Below are 16066 nucleotides of genomic sequence, written 5' to 3' on the forward strand. Positions count from 1 at the left end.
CATAGAACAGGGAGGGAGAGCCAGGGGCACCCCTTTCGTCCTCTGCTCCTCACCAGGCATGCGGGGGAGGGTGGCCAGTGTGGGAAAACTTGGTGTTGGGAAGGTCCTGCAAGGAGCCCGTTTGCAGATGGAAACCAGCGCAGAGGACTTCTGCTCCATCCCTTAACAGAGACTTAAAGGAATGTGCCGGTCACAGTCACCTGCTACCCCTGTGCTAGGCAGTGATAGGTGGACAGACAGGAGGCTGCTTTCTACCAGATCATGAGAAGAAATACCCTAGGTGGGGAAATAGAGGAGCCTAGGGTATAGGCCTGAAGACAGAAGGAGCCAGCTGCACACAGCTGGGAAGAGGGGCATTCCAGGCTGAGGCACCCGCAGATGCCCTCCTACGCCCACGTCAGAACCAAGTGTGCAGCTTTGTGGTTAGAGATGAGAGCCCGGTTTGTGGCACCTGATGGAGTGACTGGTGGTGGCGGCGGGCGGCGGCAGGAGGATGCGTTTTATTGTCAGCTCCACAGGAAGCCATTGGAAAGTAGAGGGAAATGACCCAGTTAGGGTTCTTAAAGATGATTTGAGGCACGGGAAACTGCAATTCTCATTGCCCCAGGTCAGGAAATGATGGCTGAGGGAGGGAAGATTGTGTTTTCGCTGTAATTTATTTTGTTCTTTGTAAATTTAGCGTGCACACATATCAGCTGTGCCCCAAACCCGTTTGGCAGAAGAACTTAGAACCTGGAAGAAGTGAAAAAAACGGATACATGCATGCTATATAATACAACTTGGGAAAGGTAATTAATGTGTATATATAGGGTTTTTTGTTTTAAAATGTTTTAAATTACACTCTGTGTGTGTGTGTGTGTGTGTGTGTGTGTTGGTAGTAGGGACGTGTGGGTCGTGGCATTCCTGTGAAGATGGAAGAGAAAGATGGCCTCAGGCGGAGACTGACTTGTGGGGAGGGAAGGGTGGGGCAGGTAGGGTTCCTGAGAAACCTGAGGGAAGGTGAGAGTGACTTGATTAGGCTGGGCCAGTAAGGGACCATCTGGAGGTCTCACCTGCATAGTGCTAACTCTGTCGTAGACGTGTAATCCAGGTTGCCTGGACGGCTGAAGAGACCTTGCTAGACTCAAGTCCACCTGCAACCTTACTTCTGGTTGGGAAGAGACCCAACCTGGGCCTTTTGCTGGGAAGTCAGCTGAATTGAGAACTGTGAGAAGGGCCTCGGCCGAGCAGATGTGTGCCAAGTGTCATCTCCAGTCCTTTATCTGGGCTGTGAGGCTGCCAGGTAGCTGTTGGCCTGAGCTACCCCGATCCTTCCTGGGGTCCGGGATCTTGCCGTTGTGGAGCTGATGCTGACTCATATGCACTAAGTTTCTTCCAGAGGTTTGGGGCGGCCTTTCTTGGGCTACTATGGGTGAGTTTTCAAGAAGCCGATATCATGGTGAGATCGGACTCTGTAGCTCCTGTTCTGCCCTCCTACCCTCAACTCACTGGAGGATGAAGCTCAGGGTTTGAAAAGGCCTCTGTGCTGGGAGGGCTGCCCCCTTTGAAGGGCCGATATTCTTCTGTTTGCCTTAGAGGACTTGCTCCTGCCTGAACTTGCTGCCATGCTCCCCTATTCTTAGTCCCCTTCCTGGAACATGAAAATGTCAACGAGGGTGGCTGTCACAATGCCTGTCACCAGACGGGGAACCAGCACCCACAATCTCCTGGATGCAAAGGCAGAAGGCAAGTTCGGAATGCTGGTTTTTGTCTGGTGCCCCTCTTCTTGAGTGTCTCTTCCTTAGTCTTTTGGAAGACTTGAGTAGGAGATTTGTCACTTGCCATTTGGGCAAGGCCATCTCTACCCTTTGCTACTGTCCCCGAAGTGGGTGTGTGTCACCATGCTTTCTCTTTCTTTCTTTCTTTCTTTCTTTCTTTCTTTCTTTCTTTCTTTCTTTCTTTCTTTTTGGTTTTTCGAGACAGGGTTTCTCTGTAGCTTTGGAGCCTATCCTGGAACTAGTTCTTGTAGACCAGGCTGGCCTTGAACTCACAGAGGTGTGCCTGCCTCTGCCTCCGAAGTGCTGGGATTTAAGGCGTGCGCCACCACCACCCAACCCACCAGGCTTTCTTAAAAGGCACAAGTATCCTCCTAAGCATGCCTGGTCTATGCCAAAAAGACACGAGACTCCCTGTTCCTCCAGGAGAATTCAGGGCCTCAAGGCCCAAGATTGGCAGGAGGGTTTCCCAGCTTTAAGAAGACCTCTCCTCTTTTATGGCTTGACAACTTTGGGTTGGCCTGGAGGCCCCTAGGACTGTCAGGTTTGATACTGTCAAGAGGGACCCCTAAGTCCCAGAGAAGTAGCTAGATGGTGATCAGACCTTTAGGCTGTGAGGGGAGGGAGTAGCTGCTTTCCCTGCTTCCCTCCAAGAACCAGCCTCAGCTTTAGCTGTGCAGTGTGTGGCCTGGTATCCTGGTGTCCACCTGTGCCCACCTGGGACCAGATCAGCTAGAAGAGCCCCAGATACGGAAGAGGCAGGGGCTTATGGAGTACAACACAAGAAAAAAGTGGGGACAATATCCCCAGCCGCTGCTTTTTTCCTAGGTAACATTCTTTAGCTAGGCCCTCTGGTCTCTTGGAAGCTGTCAAATCTGGAATTCCGTTCTCCAGATAGGAACCCACATCCCACCCACACTCCCACTGGCCTTAGCAGGAAGCCTCCTAAACTGTCCACGGGATGGGGCAGGGCTGGGGGAGGAGCATTAGTATCTCTCCCTTCGCTAGCCCCACAAAGCACAGGGTCCTAGGTAAGGAAGGTTTCAGTGTTCTGGCTTGAGAGAAGAAAGGGGAAGGGGCAGCCCAGGGCGCTCCACAGGCGCCTGGCCCCTGGTGTTTGGGTCCGGAATCCCCGCCAGGCTTGGCTCCCTGGGGACCCGCCCCAAGGCGGCCGGCCCGTCCTCCAAGTACCCCGCCTCCTGCCTGCGGAACCGGCCGGGCGGAGAACCGGTTCCTGTGGGCCGCCCCGCCCCTCGGCAGCACAAGGGGTCGGCGCCTGCGCGGAGTTGGGGCTGAGGCAGGTGCCTTGGGGTTCAGGTGTGACAAGTGGACGGAACAGCTGATGGGAGTGGGCAGCCACAGTATCTGGGTGACCTTCCTGAGGCCAACCGCCTTCGCTGACTTCTTTTTAAAAATTGTGACCCATTAATGAATGCTTTTTCTGTAGCCTTTTTCTGTGCAGGGGAAGGACCCCAGTACCTTGCTTGACTATGCTAGGCAAGCAGGCTAGCACGAGCCACATATTCAGTCTTTACTAGTCTCTAAAAGTAGCATCGGCAGGGCAGTTACTTTTGTTACCAGGGTGAAAGAAGGATTTAAGATATATCTAGATTTGCCAGTGAGACAGAGAAAGGGATGGATGTTTCCATGGGTGACCTAGAGGAGTTAGGTGCTGAAAGGAACTTCCTACCAGGGGGAGTGACCTTTACAGGACAAAGGACCTGGGAGACTGGGCCAGGCCAGAGGCCTGTGGAACACTCAACAGCACTGGCTGAGGAACTCCCCAGTTCTCCAGCTTTGGCCTTTGTGCAGGGACGCTAGACCAGATGAGTCTGGTCCTCACTTCAGGTTTTCTGTGACTCGAACCATTCCTCCCAACTCCCAGCTCTGCTAAAGGAGTCTCAAGTTTATTCAACCAAGCTAGGGAGGCCTGGGTGCTCAGCCTGTGTCTTGAGGGGTGGGGTAGGGTGGGGAAAGTAGGAAGGAAGGGTAAAGGCTGGCAGGAAGCCTGTGTGCAGGTACAGCGGGGCTCTGGGAGCAGGTGGGTGTTGGGTGGGACAAGCCTAGGAAGTGTTGAAAGCAGAGGGAGGAACCTGCTGTTCCTTGGCTCAAGGAGCCCTCTCCTCTTTCTTTGAGTGGTGGGAAAGGGGTTAGTATTCAGTTTACAGAGAGACAGGATGGCTCAGTGAAACAGTCTGGGGAGAGTCACACACACACACACACATCACTGTGACTTTCATGTTGTACTTCCCTTTTCCTTTCTGTTTCTGTGTGTGTGTGTGTGCGTGCGTGCGTGTGCATGTGTGTGTAGTGCATGTGTGGGGTCAGAGAACAACTTCCAGGAGTCAGTTCTTTCCACCATGCCTGTTCCGGGGCTTGAACTCGGGTCAGCAGGCCTGACGGGAAGCACCTTCACCTGCTCAGCCGCCCTTGCCTTCATTCTTCTCTGTTCTGTGAGGTTTCCATGGACTTTGATCAGTCAGTGTCCTCAGCGTGACACTCAGATTGGAGGGTGACTTTGACTACGTGTGTACGTGAAGTTGGGGGAGACCAGAGTTGAGGGGAGGGAGGGCTTGTGTTCAGGTGTGGCGCATTTGGCTGTTTAGAAAGGGCTGTGGACGTGGGAGTAGGACTCCTGATGCCCAGTCAAGGCTGATTCGGCTTGGAGCGCTTAGATGGGGCCCCAACACAGTCAAAGAATGGAAAGCTTGCCCACATGGCTCCAACACATGGGTCTTGGCATCAGAGACCTCCTGCCTTTCCCCATCAGAACTTACCCATCCTTGTCCTTCACGGGGAACGGTACACTGTGCTGTGGTCTCTAAGGAGGTGACTGCCTGGTCAGATATGATCCGTCTAGGCACACGGAGTGGTGGCATCTTCACAGGTCACACCGTAAGGCATTAACCTGGATGCCAGCTGGGGCCTCATTAACTCAAAGATGATGTTAAACGGGGCTGAGGCTGGGGTGCGGCTGGCTTTACTGTGTGTGATAATACGTAAGGACAGAAGGAAACCTTCCATTCTAGTAGAGCTTGGGCACAGTGTCATACCAGGAGACTGAACGCTCAGTCTTGGCTCTCCCAGGCTTCATAGGGACGGCATTGCCAGCCAAGCTGGCATGAAATGCTTGTGTCGCTTGCCCATCTTTTGCTGCCCTCCCCAAACCCAATAACAGTGTCTACTTGGGAGATTGTGTTTGACCGGAGCCGCTGGGCTGCCAGGACCAGGCAGGTGCTGGCAGGGGCTGTGGAGCCCCGTGCAGGGGTCAGGCCACCAGTGCCAACACTTCAGGATAAACAAGGCTGCTCGCAGGCTGGGGGGAGGGTGGCCACGGAAGGCAGGAGTGGAGAACAGGTGTCTCAGGAGCTGCTGACACAAAGGGCCTCTTGTCCCATCCTCCCGCCTCAAGGGGCAGCCCCCTCCCTCGCTGGTCCAGTGACCAGGTCAGCTGAGGTGCTGTCTCTCAGCCTGTGTTTACGCTTGCTTAAGACAGATCCTGCAGGTACACCCCAGGAGGAGGGGGCCTGCCTCTACATAATCCCATAGCCCAGACGTCTCTATGGGCCTTAGTTTCCCCTGCTGTGGCAGTGAGCCCAGGAGGATTTAGGAGGTGAGAAGAATGTACCTGGAGCTTGGCAGGGGACTGGATGTAGTGAGGGTCAGGAGTGGGGATTCCCCAGAAATCCATGGGGGGTGGGGCTGGAAGCTGGGAGAGCTAAAGTGACAGCTCCCCCTCCCCGCCTCCTCCTTCACCAGAGACCTTTACTGACCTTTACTGCGGGCTGTTCTAGGGCTCTGCAGCCAGGCTAAGTCTTGTTTCCTCAACTGTAAAAATGGGGGTGATAACGGTAGTGTCCGTCTCAGGCGCTGATGGTGCACCTGTGGAGAGGTGTGAACCACCCTGGCAAGCGTTAGGAGAAGCCTGCTGTTGATGCTGGACTTGGGAGAGTATCTGCAGGAGCCTGGGAATGAGACAGGAAACTGGTAATTACAATCTGGTTAAGTACTGTAGAGCTGGGCTGCCCAGGGTTTGTCCATAGGATGCCTCTTGTGGGTAATTGACTCTTCCAGGAATGCTAGGGAAGGGCTTGTAAGGGGGTGGGGGTGGCCTTTCAAAGGGGTTCTGAGTGAAGTGTAGGCTGCTCAGGAATGTAGGCAAGGCTCTTTGACAAGGCCGGCCCGTGAGCCAGAGCACAGAGAATGAGTTATGGTGTACCTAGAGTGCTGGGTAGGGAGGTTGACAGCCAAGGGGTGGCCTGGGCCATCCTGAAGGCATGCGAGGAGTTAGGGTGCGCCCCAGGCTTGGCTCCTCCAGGTCTGTCCCCTCGGTATCCTTTGTCCCCCAGCTCTGTGTCATGGTAACACCATTGCTCACTCGGGGTTAGTGTTCAGTTTACATAGAGGGATGGCTTAGTGAAACACCCGGCGCGGGGGTGGGGTGGGTCAGAACATCTTATGCTTTTAGCTTTTGAGTATTGGTTTTGGGCTGTTTACCTAGGCTTTTTTTTTTTTTTTTTTTTTTTTTTTTAACGCTTGCTTCTTCTTTATCTATAACCCAGGGCTGTGGTATTTCCCAGACAGGGTTTGCGTGAGGACAAAGAGGGAGCGTGCCCAGGTGTCCGGTGCCCTGTGGGTGAGGGTGCTCCCTGAGGTAGGGTTACAGCACGACCTTGTCATGTCTGTAACAAGGAAACAATGGTTTGTGTCTCCTCTTTGGCTTTCTAGAGCTGGTTGGCCAGGCTGGGAGGTCCAGGACCCCTGGCTTCGTTGAGGCTCTGCCACATCTGCAGGACTGAATGGAGAGGCCTCTTCTCACGAGTGGATGCCACTAGGCAGCAGGCTCTGTGTGGGGCTGGCCAGAGCTGCTCCTGTGCCTTTCTCACTGGGGAGGAGCCCCCTGGCACCACCCTTGTGGTTTTATGTGTTGGGGGTGGGGTATGGGACTATGGGCACCCTGGTCTCGCCCCGCGGCTCATGGCCTGCCACCGAGTCTCTTGGAGCTTTACTTTGAAAGACTGGCGCTGAGACGGCCTGGGTTTATATAGAACTTTCTGGGCTCCAGAGGCTCCACCCCAGTGGGAAAGGCACAGATCAGCCCCAGACAGGCCCAGGCAGGACCTGATACCTGAAGTTGCCTATCCATGGGGCAGGCCATCCATCATCCATTCTGTCTGGATGACAGGACCCTTTGGGTCTCCTAACAGCCACAGATATCCCATCCTGGACATCTGGAAGAGCATGTGCTAGGTAGGGACCACTGTTCCTTCCCTTGCCTCTGTAGCTTTCCACTGCGGCCGAGTCCTTTTCTCTTCCTCCCGAGTTATTTTTCTTAGGTGTCCACAGGGTGATCTTTGAGGGTGAGTGCTGGGGAATAGGCCTGGGATACCACACTGCTGGGGGTTCACAGTGCCAGGTGGCGAAGATGGCTCTGTAGGAATTCCAAACGCTGCACCAATGAGCAAGAGAAGAGGAAGGAGCAACAGGGAGCCCTGGTCTTTCCCTGGGCCTTGTCCATATTTAATGCGGTGTGAGTACAGCCAGCACAGGGAACTCACATTTGCAGCCAGCGACGTCCAAACACTTAGGTTTATCTCTCGCTGGTCCTGTCAGTCTTTTCACTGCTGCCTTCCTCTCCCTGCCCATTGCAGAGTGCTGATGCTCAGCCTGTCCCACCATAAATGGGGTCAGGGCACCCTCGGTCTGTGCTCAGCAGGTATTCAATAAATGTGACATAGAGCAGAATGACAAGGAGAAAGCGTGTAGGGTTCCCGTGGCTTGGCTTGTGCCCCTGAAGGAAGGCTTCGTGGTGAGGTGAGGGGTAGCTCCTACAAGGGAGGGTGTCAGAGGCAGAGGTGAGCCAGTGGGAACCGGTTTCTCTGGAAGTGACTAGCCTAAGGGAGCCTTTTTCTCCTCGGCCTCGCAGGGCCGAGTGTTGAGCTTGAGAGGCACAGAAGAGGAAGAGGCCTTTGGTTTTGTTTTTCAGACTGAGTCTGTTAATAGCAATTTATTGCATCCGGGTCTCCAGCCAAGCACATTCTGTTCTCCAGTGTTGGGGGAAGACACTTGGACATGGCAAGGCTAGACAGGAAGGAGGAAGGGATCAACAGTTGTGATTGACGATGGTGTCTTGGGCTATGGAGGCGCCAGCTTCACCACAGGCTAGCTTGAGCCTGGCCCGCGTAAGGAGGGAAGTAGGGTGGGTAGCTCCATCCTGCACACCATGCCTGACGGACCTTGGACTTGAGCTGTTTGTCAAACGGAGTTTGGGCTGTGATGCTGACCAGGCCTGTAGTATATTCCTTGAGCACTCTGGAAAGACCCCTAAAAGGAAGAGAAGGGCAATCATGTACGAGAACGTCCAGAAGAGGGGGAGCAAGCAAGATGGCCACCCCTGTGGAAAGAACGGTGCTTGAGCAAAACACCCCCTTTTTGCAATGTGCTGAGCTAGTGGAATTTCAGTCGGTGGCTGCAAGATCAGGCTGGAGATAGAGATCTGTGGGCGCCTGGGCTGTGTGTGTGCAGACTGTCATGTGGGGGTCCAGGATGGAGAGAGCAGGGCTGGCATCCGGGGTGCCCCTTCCTCAGAGCTGCTCTCCCTGCTTCCCAGGGCACATCACTGGTCCCCACTGCTGGAGGCAAGTCCCCCACCTCTCTCCTTCTCTCAGGTAAGCGAACTTTATTTTTTCCTCGTTTCTCTGTCGTGCTCACTACAGTCCCCACACTTTCTTCGAGGTCATTCCCAGAAGCCGTGATTCCAGACTCCTATGGGGAACCTGAGTTCAGGGAAGGTAGAGCCTGATTCCCAGAGCTCTGCTCGTGGCTTTGGTTTGGGGAGAGTGCTGGCTTTCGTGCACCTCAGCTACATCCCAAGCACGGTGCCTCTTGATGGTTGTCGAAGGTCAGGTTCACTTTGTCATGAGCACACTGTATGTTAGGCCATAGGAACCTGGACATGGTTTCTACCTGTGAGGTTTGGCCCTGTCGTTCCCAGGGACAGCTAGTGGTCTCTTCGCAGTGAGGCCAGTTGCTCGCCCCCTGTTCTCTGACCTGACAGTCATCTATCTCAGAGTCCAAGGCTCCCGCCAGGGCCTCACAGAAAGACAGACACAGCGCACACAGCTCATGGCACCAGGCGTCATTGCACACGGGCACCCAGCACATCAGTATATGTGGGGCACAGTCCGGAGACTCGGGAGGGAGCCCTGCTGGGTCAGAACAGGAGCAGCGGGCACTGACGTAGACTGCAGTTAGACAGAGCCCACCCAGTTCAGCCAAACCTTGGACCCGGTCACAATACTGGGATGTTGACAATGGAGAAACAGAGGGTGTTTCAGAGACTTTCAGAATGGGTGGCTGCTTCATTCAGCCTGAAGTGTCTCTTATTGTCCCGTGAAAATTCCCAGCAGTCTCTGTTCTTTTCCTTTCCATTTGAAGCCATTGTTGCTGCCTTCTCTTTGTACTGAATGGCGGGTGACTGAGGGGCCTTGCCTTGACTTGCCAAGGCTGGTGGCTCTAGGGTGTGGGGCTCCGGGCTAGCAGTGTGGGAGCCATGTTGCTCTGACCATCTGCCTGACCCATGCTGCCCACGACTTTTTTTGGATGTCCCCCCCCACCTTGTGTAAGACTCCTGCCTGTTCAGGCTTTCTGATGAAGGATGAGTTGGTATTCCAGGCCGATCTCTCCCCATCCTTTTTTTGAAGGCAACAGTTTGGTGGTCAGTGTTTGCGAGACAGGGTCTCCTGTAGCCCTGACTCGTTTGGAGCTATATAGTTGAGGATGAACCGAGCAGGTGTGTGTTACCATGCCCTGCCTGAAATGAATGATATTCCCATAAACTTTACCAAGACTTCATTATGGAAGGATTGAGTTAGATGGGAGAGCAGGCAACCGGGCTCGGCCCTCTCTGTGGGATCTGAGGAAGTTGTACGTGTGTGTGTGTGTGTGTTGGGGGGGGGGGCTGTAGCCTTCCCAGTGTTCCTGGAGAGAGACTGAGTGAGAAGCCATGTCAAACCTGGGTTTGTGTCCTGACTCTGCTCCTTCTGAACTATTGATTTCTGGCAGGTATCGGAATGCCCCTCCCCTTGAAATTCAAGATTTCATTTATTAGATGGTTTAAAGGGGAAAAAAAAACCTGGGCAGGCAAGCTGTGAATCTCAGCACCTTCTTGGAGGAGGAGGAGGAGGAGGAGGAGGAGGAGGAGGAGGAGGAGGAGGAGGAAGAGGAGGAGGAGTAGGAGGAGGAGGAGAAGGAGGAGGAGGAGGATAGAGAAGGGAAGGGAGGGAGGGTACCATGCGATTGGAGTGAGGCCGTCACAGAGGTCAGCTTAGCCACATGGCTGACAGGCAACCACACGGCAGGGAGGGCAGCTTTAGAGAAAAAATAAGGGGTGCCAAAGAACCAGAGAAATCTTTCTTACAACAGAGACAGAAGAAAGGAAACGTTAACAGTTTTTTGAGGGATTCAGAAAAGCAGGCCGACTGTGGAAGCCACACGGCTGCCAGCCTGGAAGCTGTTTCCTTAGAGCAGAGTTTTCTCACAGTGGGAAAAGGAACAATAAAAGATAAGAGGATTCAGTGAAGTGGTATGTGTGTTCTTGTTTGTCATTTGTGGCCAGCGTGGAGGCGGCTGGCCACTGAGACTGGTCCTGGGCAGGGATAGGATTGTCCTCGGCCCTCACAAGGTGCCAGCTGGTGCTCCGATCGGGCTCTCTGGAAGATCCAGTAAAAGAAGAGTACCAGGCGTGGTGGGCACAGACACTGGCGCCTAGAATGCCTCCCTCAGCTTTCCACAGCCTTCTTCCTTTGGACCCGGGAAGCAGATGCACCATACACCTTGGTCCGGTTCCCCTATGCCTCAGTGTGTTTTTAAGTGCTGGCCACCAGTGCAGTCGTGGGGAGGAGTCCCAAGAAGGCATATGTGAGAGGCGCCTAGGATGGAGCCTGGACTGGAGGGATCTTGTCCAGGCTTTATTATTATTATTTATTAATTTATTTATTTTTATTTTTTTCTTTTATTTTTATTTATTTATTATGTATACAATGGTCTGCCTGCATGTGTCCTTGCAGACAGAAGTTGGCATTACTGGTGGTTGTGAGCCACCATGTGGTTGCTGGGAATTGAACTCAGGACCTCTAGAAGAGCAGTCAGTGCTCTTAACCACTGAGCCATCTCCCCAGCCCCCTCATCCAGGTTTTGATGCTGTTAACTGGCTGCTGTGATCAGTGATATCGGTGTCCATTTCACCCAGAGAAACCAAGGTGGGAACTGCTGTCCTAGGCACCCTGCAGCTGGGCTGGGGCAGGGCTCTGAGAGAATAAAGGTACAGGGTAAGCGTGACAGAAATGAAAGCTCGGCTCAGAGGCCATTGCCTTTCCTGTCTCCTCTAAACTAAAGATGGTAGTTCTCACCAGACAGAACCGACGGAGGCCTGGAACTCCCCCACACAAATGCTGGAAGCGGGACTGTGCGTTTTAATAATTTATAATAGTCGACAGCCTTTAGCTGACCTTTGGACCTTGATGCTGGACGCTCCAGGAGCCTGGCAGGAAGTGAAGGCTGCAAGGCTATATGGGTCTTCTTCCTCCTTGGACCATGGCGGCAGGGACATGTCTTGCTGGGTCACTGTCCCTGCTACCTGCAGATTCCACGGGTGGCAAGGGTTCAGTGGGGCCCAGGGAGTTCATAAGAAGTGGCCCCTTCACAGAGGGCCTGATCTGTGGTTTGGGATTTGGAGTCAGACTGAGCCGAGGTTGCATCCTCCTCCCTCCTCTTAGCTTCGATTTCCTAGTCTGTGAAATGTGTCTAGCTTGCCGGCCAGCCTTGTTAAAGAATCCAGTGATGTCCAAGCCACCGAGGATGGCTATGAATGGGGACAGACACAAAACCATAAGCTTACTTAAAACGTCATGGGGTTATTGTTGATTCTTTTGTTTGTGTTTGTAAATCGGTTGTGTGGACTTTGTAGATGACGAGACAGCGTTAAAGGTTGAACACCAGCCAGGCGGTGGTGGCGCCGCCTTCAATCCCAGCACTCGGGAGACAGAGGCAGGCGGATCTCTGAGTTCTCTGCCAGCCTGGTCTACAGAGTGAGTTCCAGGATGGCCAGGGGGACACAGAGAAACCTTAGCTCCAAAAAACAGAAAAAAAAAAGGTTGAACACATTGTTTAGTTTGAGATCACCGAGTCCATGAGTGTCTGCTGAGTCCTCCCCCATATGGCCTGCTCTGGGCTGCACCCTCATGGTGGAAGGTAGGACCTTAGCATACTGTCTGCCCCCACCTCCTCCCCACTTTGCATCAAAGGCCTGAGCCCTCCTCACCTATAATCTCGTCACTGGGAGAAGTCATGACTGACCCTCTGTGCAAATGTCCTGGTGATGTGTACAGACCCCTGGGAACCAAAGGCGTACAGGTCACTGCGAGTGTATGGGACTGAAAATCGTCCAATATGTCGAGTCCATGGACCCATCACTGAGGCCCCGGGCAGCAAAGGGTGTTTTGACTCCTTTTGTGTGGAGGGCAAAGCTGAGGCCTGAAGACCTTCGGAAGCTCGGCCAGACCTGCACAGGGCTGGGGGTGGGGCTCGCATCTGGGCAGGCTCCCTCTAGTACCACTCTGAACCCTCGCTCCACCCTTCCAGGCCTCCACAGCTATTTTCCTCGGCCGGCCGTGTAGGCAGATCTGCTAGGGCGGATAGTCTCCAGCCGGGAGGAAGAGGGTTAAATTCTTCTCAGTGCAGAGCTGGGCACTTCCAGTGACCCCATCATTGACCCCCTGCCCTCCCCTGGGTCAGGTCTGCAGACGGTGGAGGAAGGGAAGGAGGAAGGGAAGCCACGGGAGGAGCCTCAGTGGTCGGATGGATCAGAGAATCCCCAGAATAGTCGTCCTTCTCTTTCATCAAACAGCGGTGAATGAAGAGGTTGGTGGCTTTCCAGGCAGCACAGGAGGGCCCTGGGGCCCTTGGGGTGAGCAGCCACCTGAGGGGGCTGCACTCTTAATTAAACACAGCAGACTCTGTGATGTATTCTTTGTCACGAGAGAATGAGTGGTTTTTGTCAGTAAAATACCAGATTTAAAAAAAAAATCAGAAAATGGGACTGGAGAGATGATAGCTCAGAGGTTAAGAGCACCGCCTGCTCTTCCAGAGGACCTGGGTTAAGTTCCCAGCAACCACATGGTGGCTCGCAGCCATCTATAATAGGACCCAGCGGCCTCTTCTGCCATGCGGGCATGCGTGCAAGTGCAGCACTCACGATGTACAGAAAATACAAAAATAAATACAGCTTTAAAACAATCAGAAAATTAAGCATCAGGTGGCACTTAGGGCGAGTGGGACTTCGGGGCCGGTTTGTCACTGTTGAGAAGGAAAAAGATACCCAGGTGGCCAACTGCAGCCAACGACCATGACCTCAAGTGGATTATTCCCTGAAGACTGGGATGGCAGTTGTCCTGCCCTCCCCAGGGGCTCCTCGGCACAGGGCAGCTGCTGTGACACTCACTACTCTGTCCTGAGTCCTCGGTAGACAGTGGGGCACCTGGAAGTAACCTTATTTCACAGCCCAGAGTGTGTAGAAAATACAGCAGGGCTGTTCTGGAAACCAGGGGTCAGTCTAGCTCCAAATGGTCACCCTAGAGGGACCCCTGAAGAAGGGATTTCCGGGAAAGACAGCTTTGAGGGAAGACTAAATATCTTCTGCTCTCCTAGGCGTCCTGCCTCCCAGCGGCAGAATCTAAGTACACCTTGGGTTGCAGGTGGAAGCCTTTCATCTTTCTTAGAGACAGTGGGGAAAGGGGAAGACCTCGATGGCAGAGCGGGGCTCACACTATCTGGTTCTGGCCGTTTCTAGACTCTTCAGTTAGTGACTTTGATTATGGTCTTGCCAGCAGCCAGGCTGCCCTTTTGACGCTCCATCTCTTGCTAGTCCCCAGTCTGTGGGGCTGTCGTGCTCTTGTCTTAGCTTCTGTGTGGATTAAAGGTGTCTGAAGTGCAGTGAATGAACAGTTTCTAGCTGATGTGTGTGTGTGAGGGGGTACTAGGTATGGAACCCAGGGCCTCAGCACATGCTAGCCAAGTACCCTACCACTGAACTGCAGCTCTAGACTTTGTCTCTTGATTAAAAACAAGCAAACAAAAGTGAGCCTGGGTGGTGTCACACACCTGTAACCCCAGCACTTGAGAAGCTGAGGCAGGGGGATTAACATGACTCTCATGTTAGCCTGAGGTACAGTACAAATTGAGGCTCTGTCTCAAAAAAAGCAAACAATGTGTATTAAAATATACATAGCGTCAAATTTACCGATACACCATTGTAAAATGTAGTTAGAGGGTCTTCTCTACCTTTATGCTGTTATATGACAGTCATCAACTCCACCCTACACCCCCCAGAAACTGGCTCCTCTCAGTGCCTGGAACGCTATCCTTTTCTCTGCGTTCCCAGTCCCTCACCAGTGAAAACATAACAGTGGTTGTCCCCTACGTCTGACCTTTTTCACTTAGCATGTTTCATGGTTCATTCATGTTGCAGCGTGTCATTTCCTTCCTTTTTAAGGCAAAGAATCCATTGTATCTATAAACTGCATATTGTTGGTTTGTTTCCGTCTCTTGGTTGTCATAGTGTTGCTGCGAGTCTAGAGGTAGAGCTTGCTTTCGGTTCTTGGGGCTGTATATTCCTGAACCGTGGGATTGCTGTGCCGAGCCACATGGCAATTCTGTGTCTGGTCTTTTGGATGAGCCACCTTGCTCTCCTCCACAACACCCTTGTTTTATGCTCCACATCCTAGCTTCTATCTTTAAAAAGAAAATCATCTGAAGGCTGAGGATGTGGTTGAGTGCTTGCTGCACTGGCGTGAAGACTTGATCCCAAATTCCAGCGCCTTTATAAGCAGCCATGGATGGCTGCACGTTCCTGTGCACACACAGACACACACCCACTCCAGGTGGGTGGATGGTGCGGAGACAGCGTTGCTGGTGTTTGCTGGCCGCCAGCCTAGCTCCAGTGTCAGTGAGAGCCTCTTGTCTCACAGCGAAAGGCAGAGATGGAGTGAGGCATTATGGCTTCCTCTGAAGCGAAACCCCGTGAGACACAGATATTCCTCTTTTTACTAGAAGCTTTCTGGCCTTGGGCCTGGTTCCTGGCCCTGGTCATGGCCTCCATCCTCTAAATCAAGGCTCCTTGCTACTTTGTCATAGGAGGAGGCCTGTGAGGTCCCCTGTTGGTGCTCTTGCTTCCCACCTGTCACAGTGCAGAACAGCCGACTCAGCAGAACAGTGATACAGGAGTTTAGGGAGACAAGGCCTTGTGGGTGGTGTGAGGGGATAAGGGGTACAGGATGGAAGATGTACAGCCATTAAAAATGGCTGCCCTAAGTACTCCGAAGGCCTGGTGAATGCTGAGAAAACACTTTGCCACTGGGCTGCATTCCCATCTTTTGGATTTTTGAAATAGGGTCTTAAGGTATATAGCTCAGCCTGGCCTTGAACTCACTGTGTAGCCTACGCTGGCTTTGAGATCCTCCTGCCTCAGCCTCACAGGTGCTGGGATTACAAGCACTTGTCCCCACACCCGACTCAAAGAATATTTGGCCTTTAGCAGCACAGAGATTCCCTTGGTAGCAAATTCACGGGAGAAATAGGAGAACCTATTTTTTTTATTTCCAGCTCAATGATGAGAATTGGGATTGGAAAAAGCACCAGTGGGCCCTGAGGATCAGGGAGCAGCCACCTCCAGACTACTGTGAACCAAGTGACTTCACAGTTTCTGTCTAAAGTTTTGAAGATTTTCTACAGAGTACACATTCCTTTTACAGAAAAAATAAAAAAGGAAAGAAAGAATGACCACACCCATTCATGAGACCCAAAGCTGTACAGAGTTTGGGAGTGAACAGGAGGCTTTAGAGAGGGTAGTGGGGTATGTGGATAGATGGCATGGAGGAGAGGTTGGAGACCAAAGCATTGATTTGTGTGAGGGAGAAGGGGACCAGAGCAGCCCTGTGCCCCTCGTTTGCTAGGAAGATACTGTGATTACAGTGGGGCTTTGAACCCCTTGTCCCTGTAAGAGCTGTGAGCGGCCACAGCAAGCTCCCCACATGCACCGCTCTGGTCTCTGGGAGCGAGTGCCGCCAGGGCTGGAGAACCAGGGTCTTTCCTGCCAGGCTTGCTGTGAGCTTCCTGAGCCAGGGAACATCGCTGGGTGGGCAAGCAGGAATGGGACTGGTTCAGGTTCCAGGTGACAGCTCTCGGGGGCCACAGTGGGCTTTGGAGAAGGGCCACATCAGCCAGTCTCTTAGGTGCCATTGGCTGCGACTTCTGCC

General features: G+C 53.0%; 1 protein-coding gene across 8 annotated transcripts in view; it reads left to right on the forward strand.

Moving 5' to 3' along the window:
• Sox13 (SRY-box transcription factor 13) overlaps positions 1–16066 on the forward strand; it is a 54778-nt gene that overhangs the window by 13580 nt on the left and 25132 nt on the right. For 2 of the 8 annotated variants that reach the window (XM_057770484.1, XM_057770486.1), the window contains exons 1-2: positions 5678–5741; positions 8365–8422. The exons of 2 other annotated variants lie outside the window; for them this stretch is intronic. In XM_057770484.1, coding sequence (XP_057626467.1) covers positions 5726–5741; positions 8365–8422 — 74 coding nt within the window. In that variant the 5' untranslated portion in view covers positions 5678–5725. Of the gene's footprint in view, positions 1–679; positions 789–5677; positions 5742–8364; positions 8423–16066 lie in introns of those variants that run through there. 4 more of the 8 variants (XM_057770488.1, XM_057770489.1, XM_057770491.1 and 1 more) reach the window with 3 other exon arrangements.

Source organism: Chionomys nivalis, chromosome 5 (assembly GCF_950005125.1).
Source record: "Chionomys nivalis chromosome 5, mChiNiv1.1, whole genome shotgun sequence".
Taxonomy (NCBI): Eukaryota; Metazoa; Chordata; class Mammalia; order Rodentia; family Cricetidae; genus Chionomys; species Chionomys nivalis.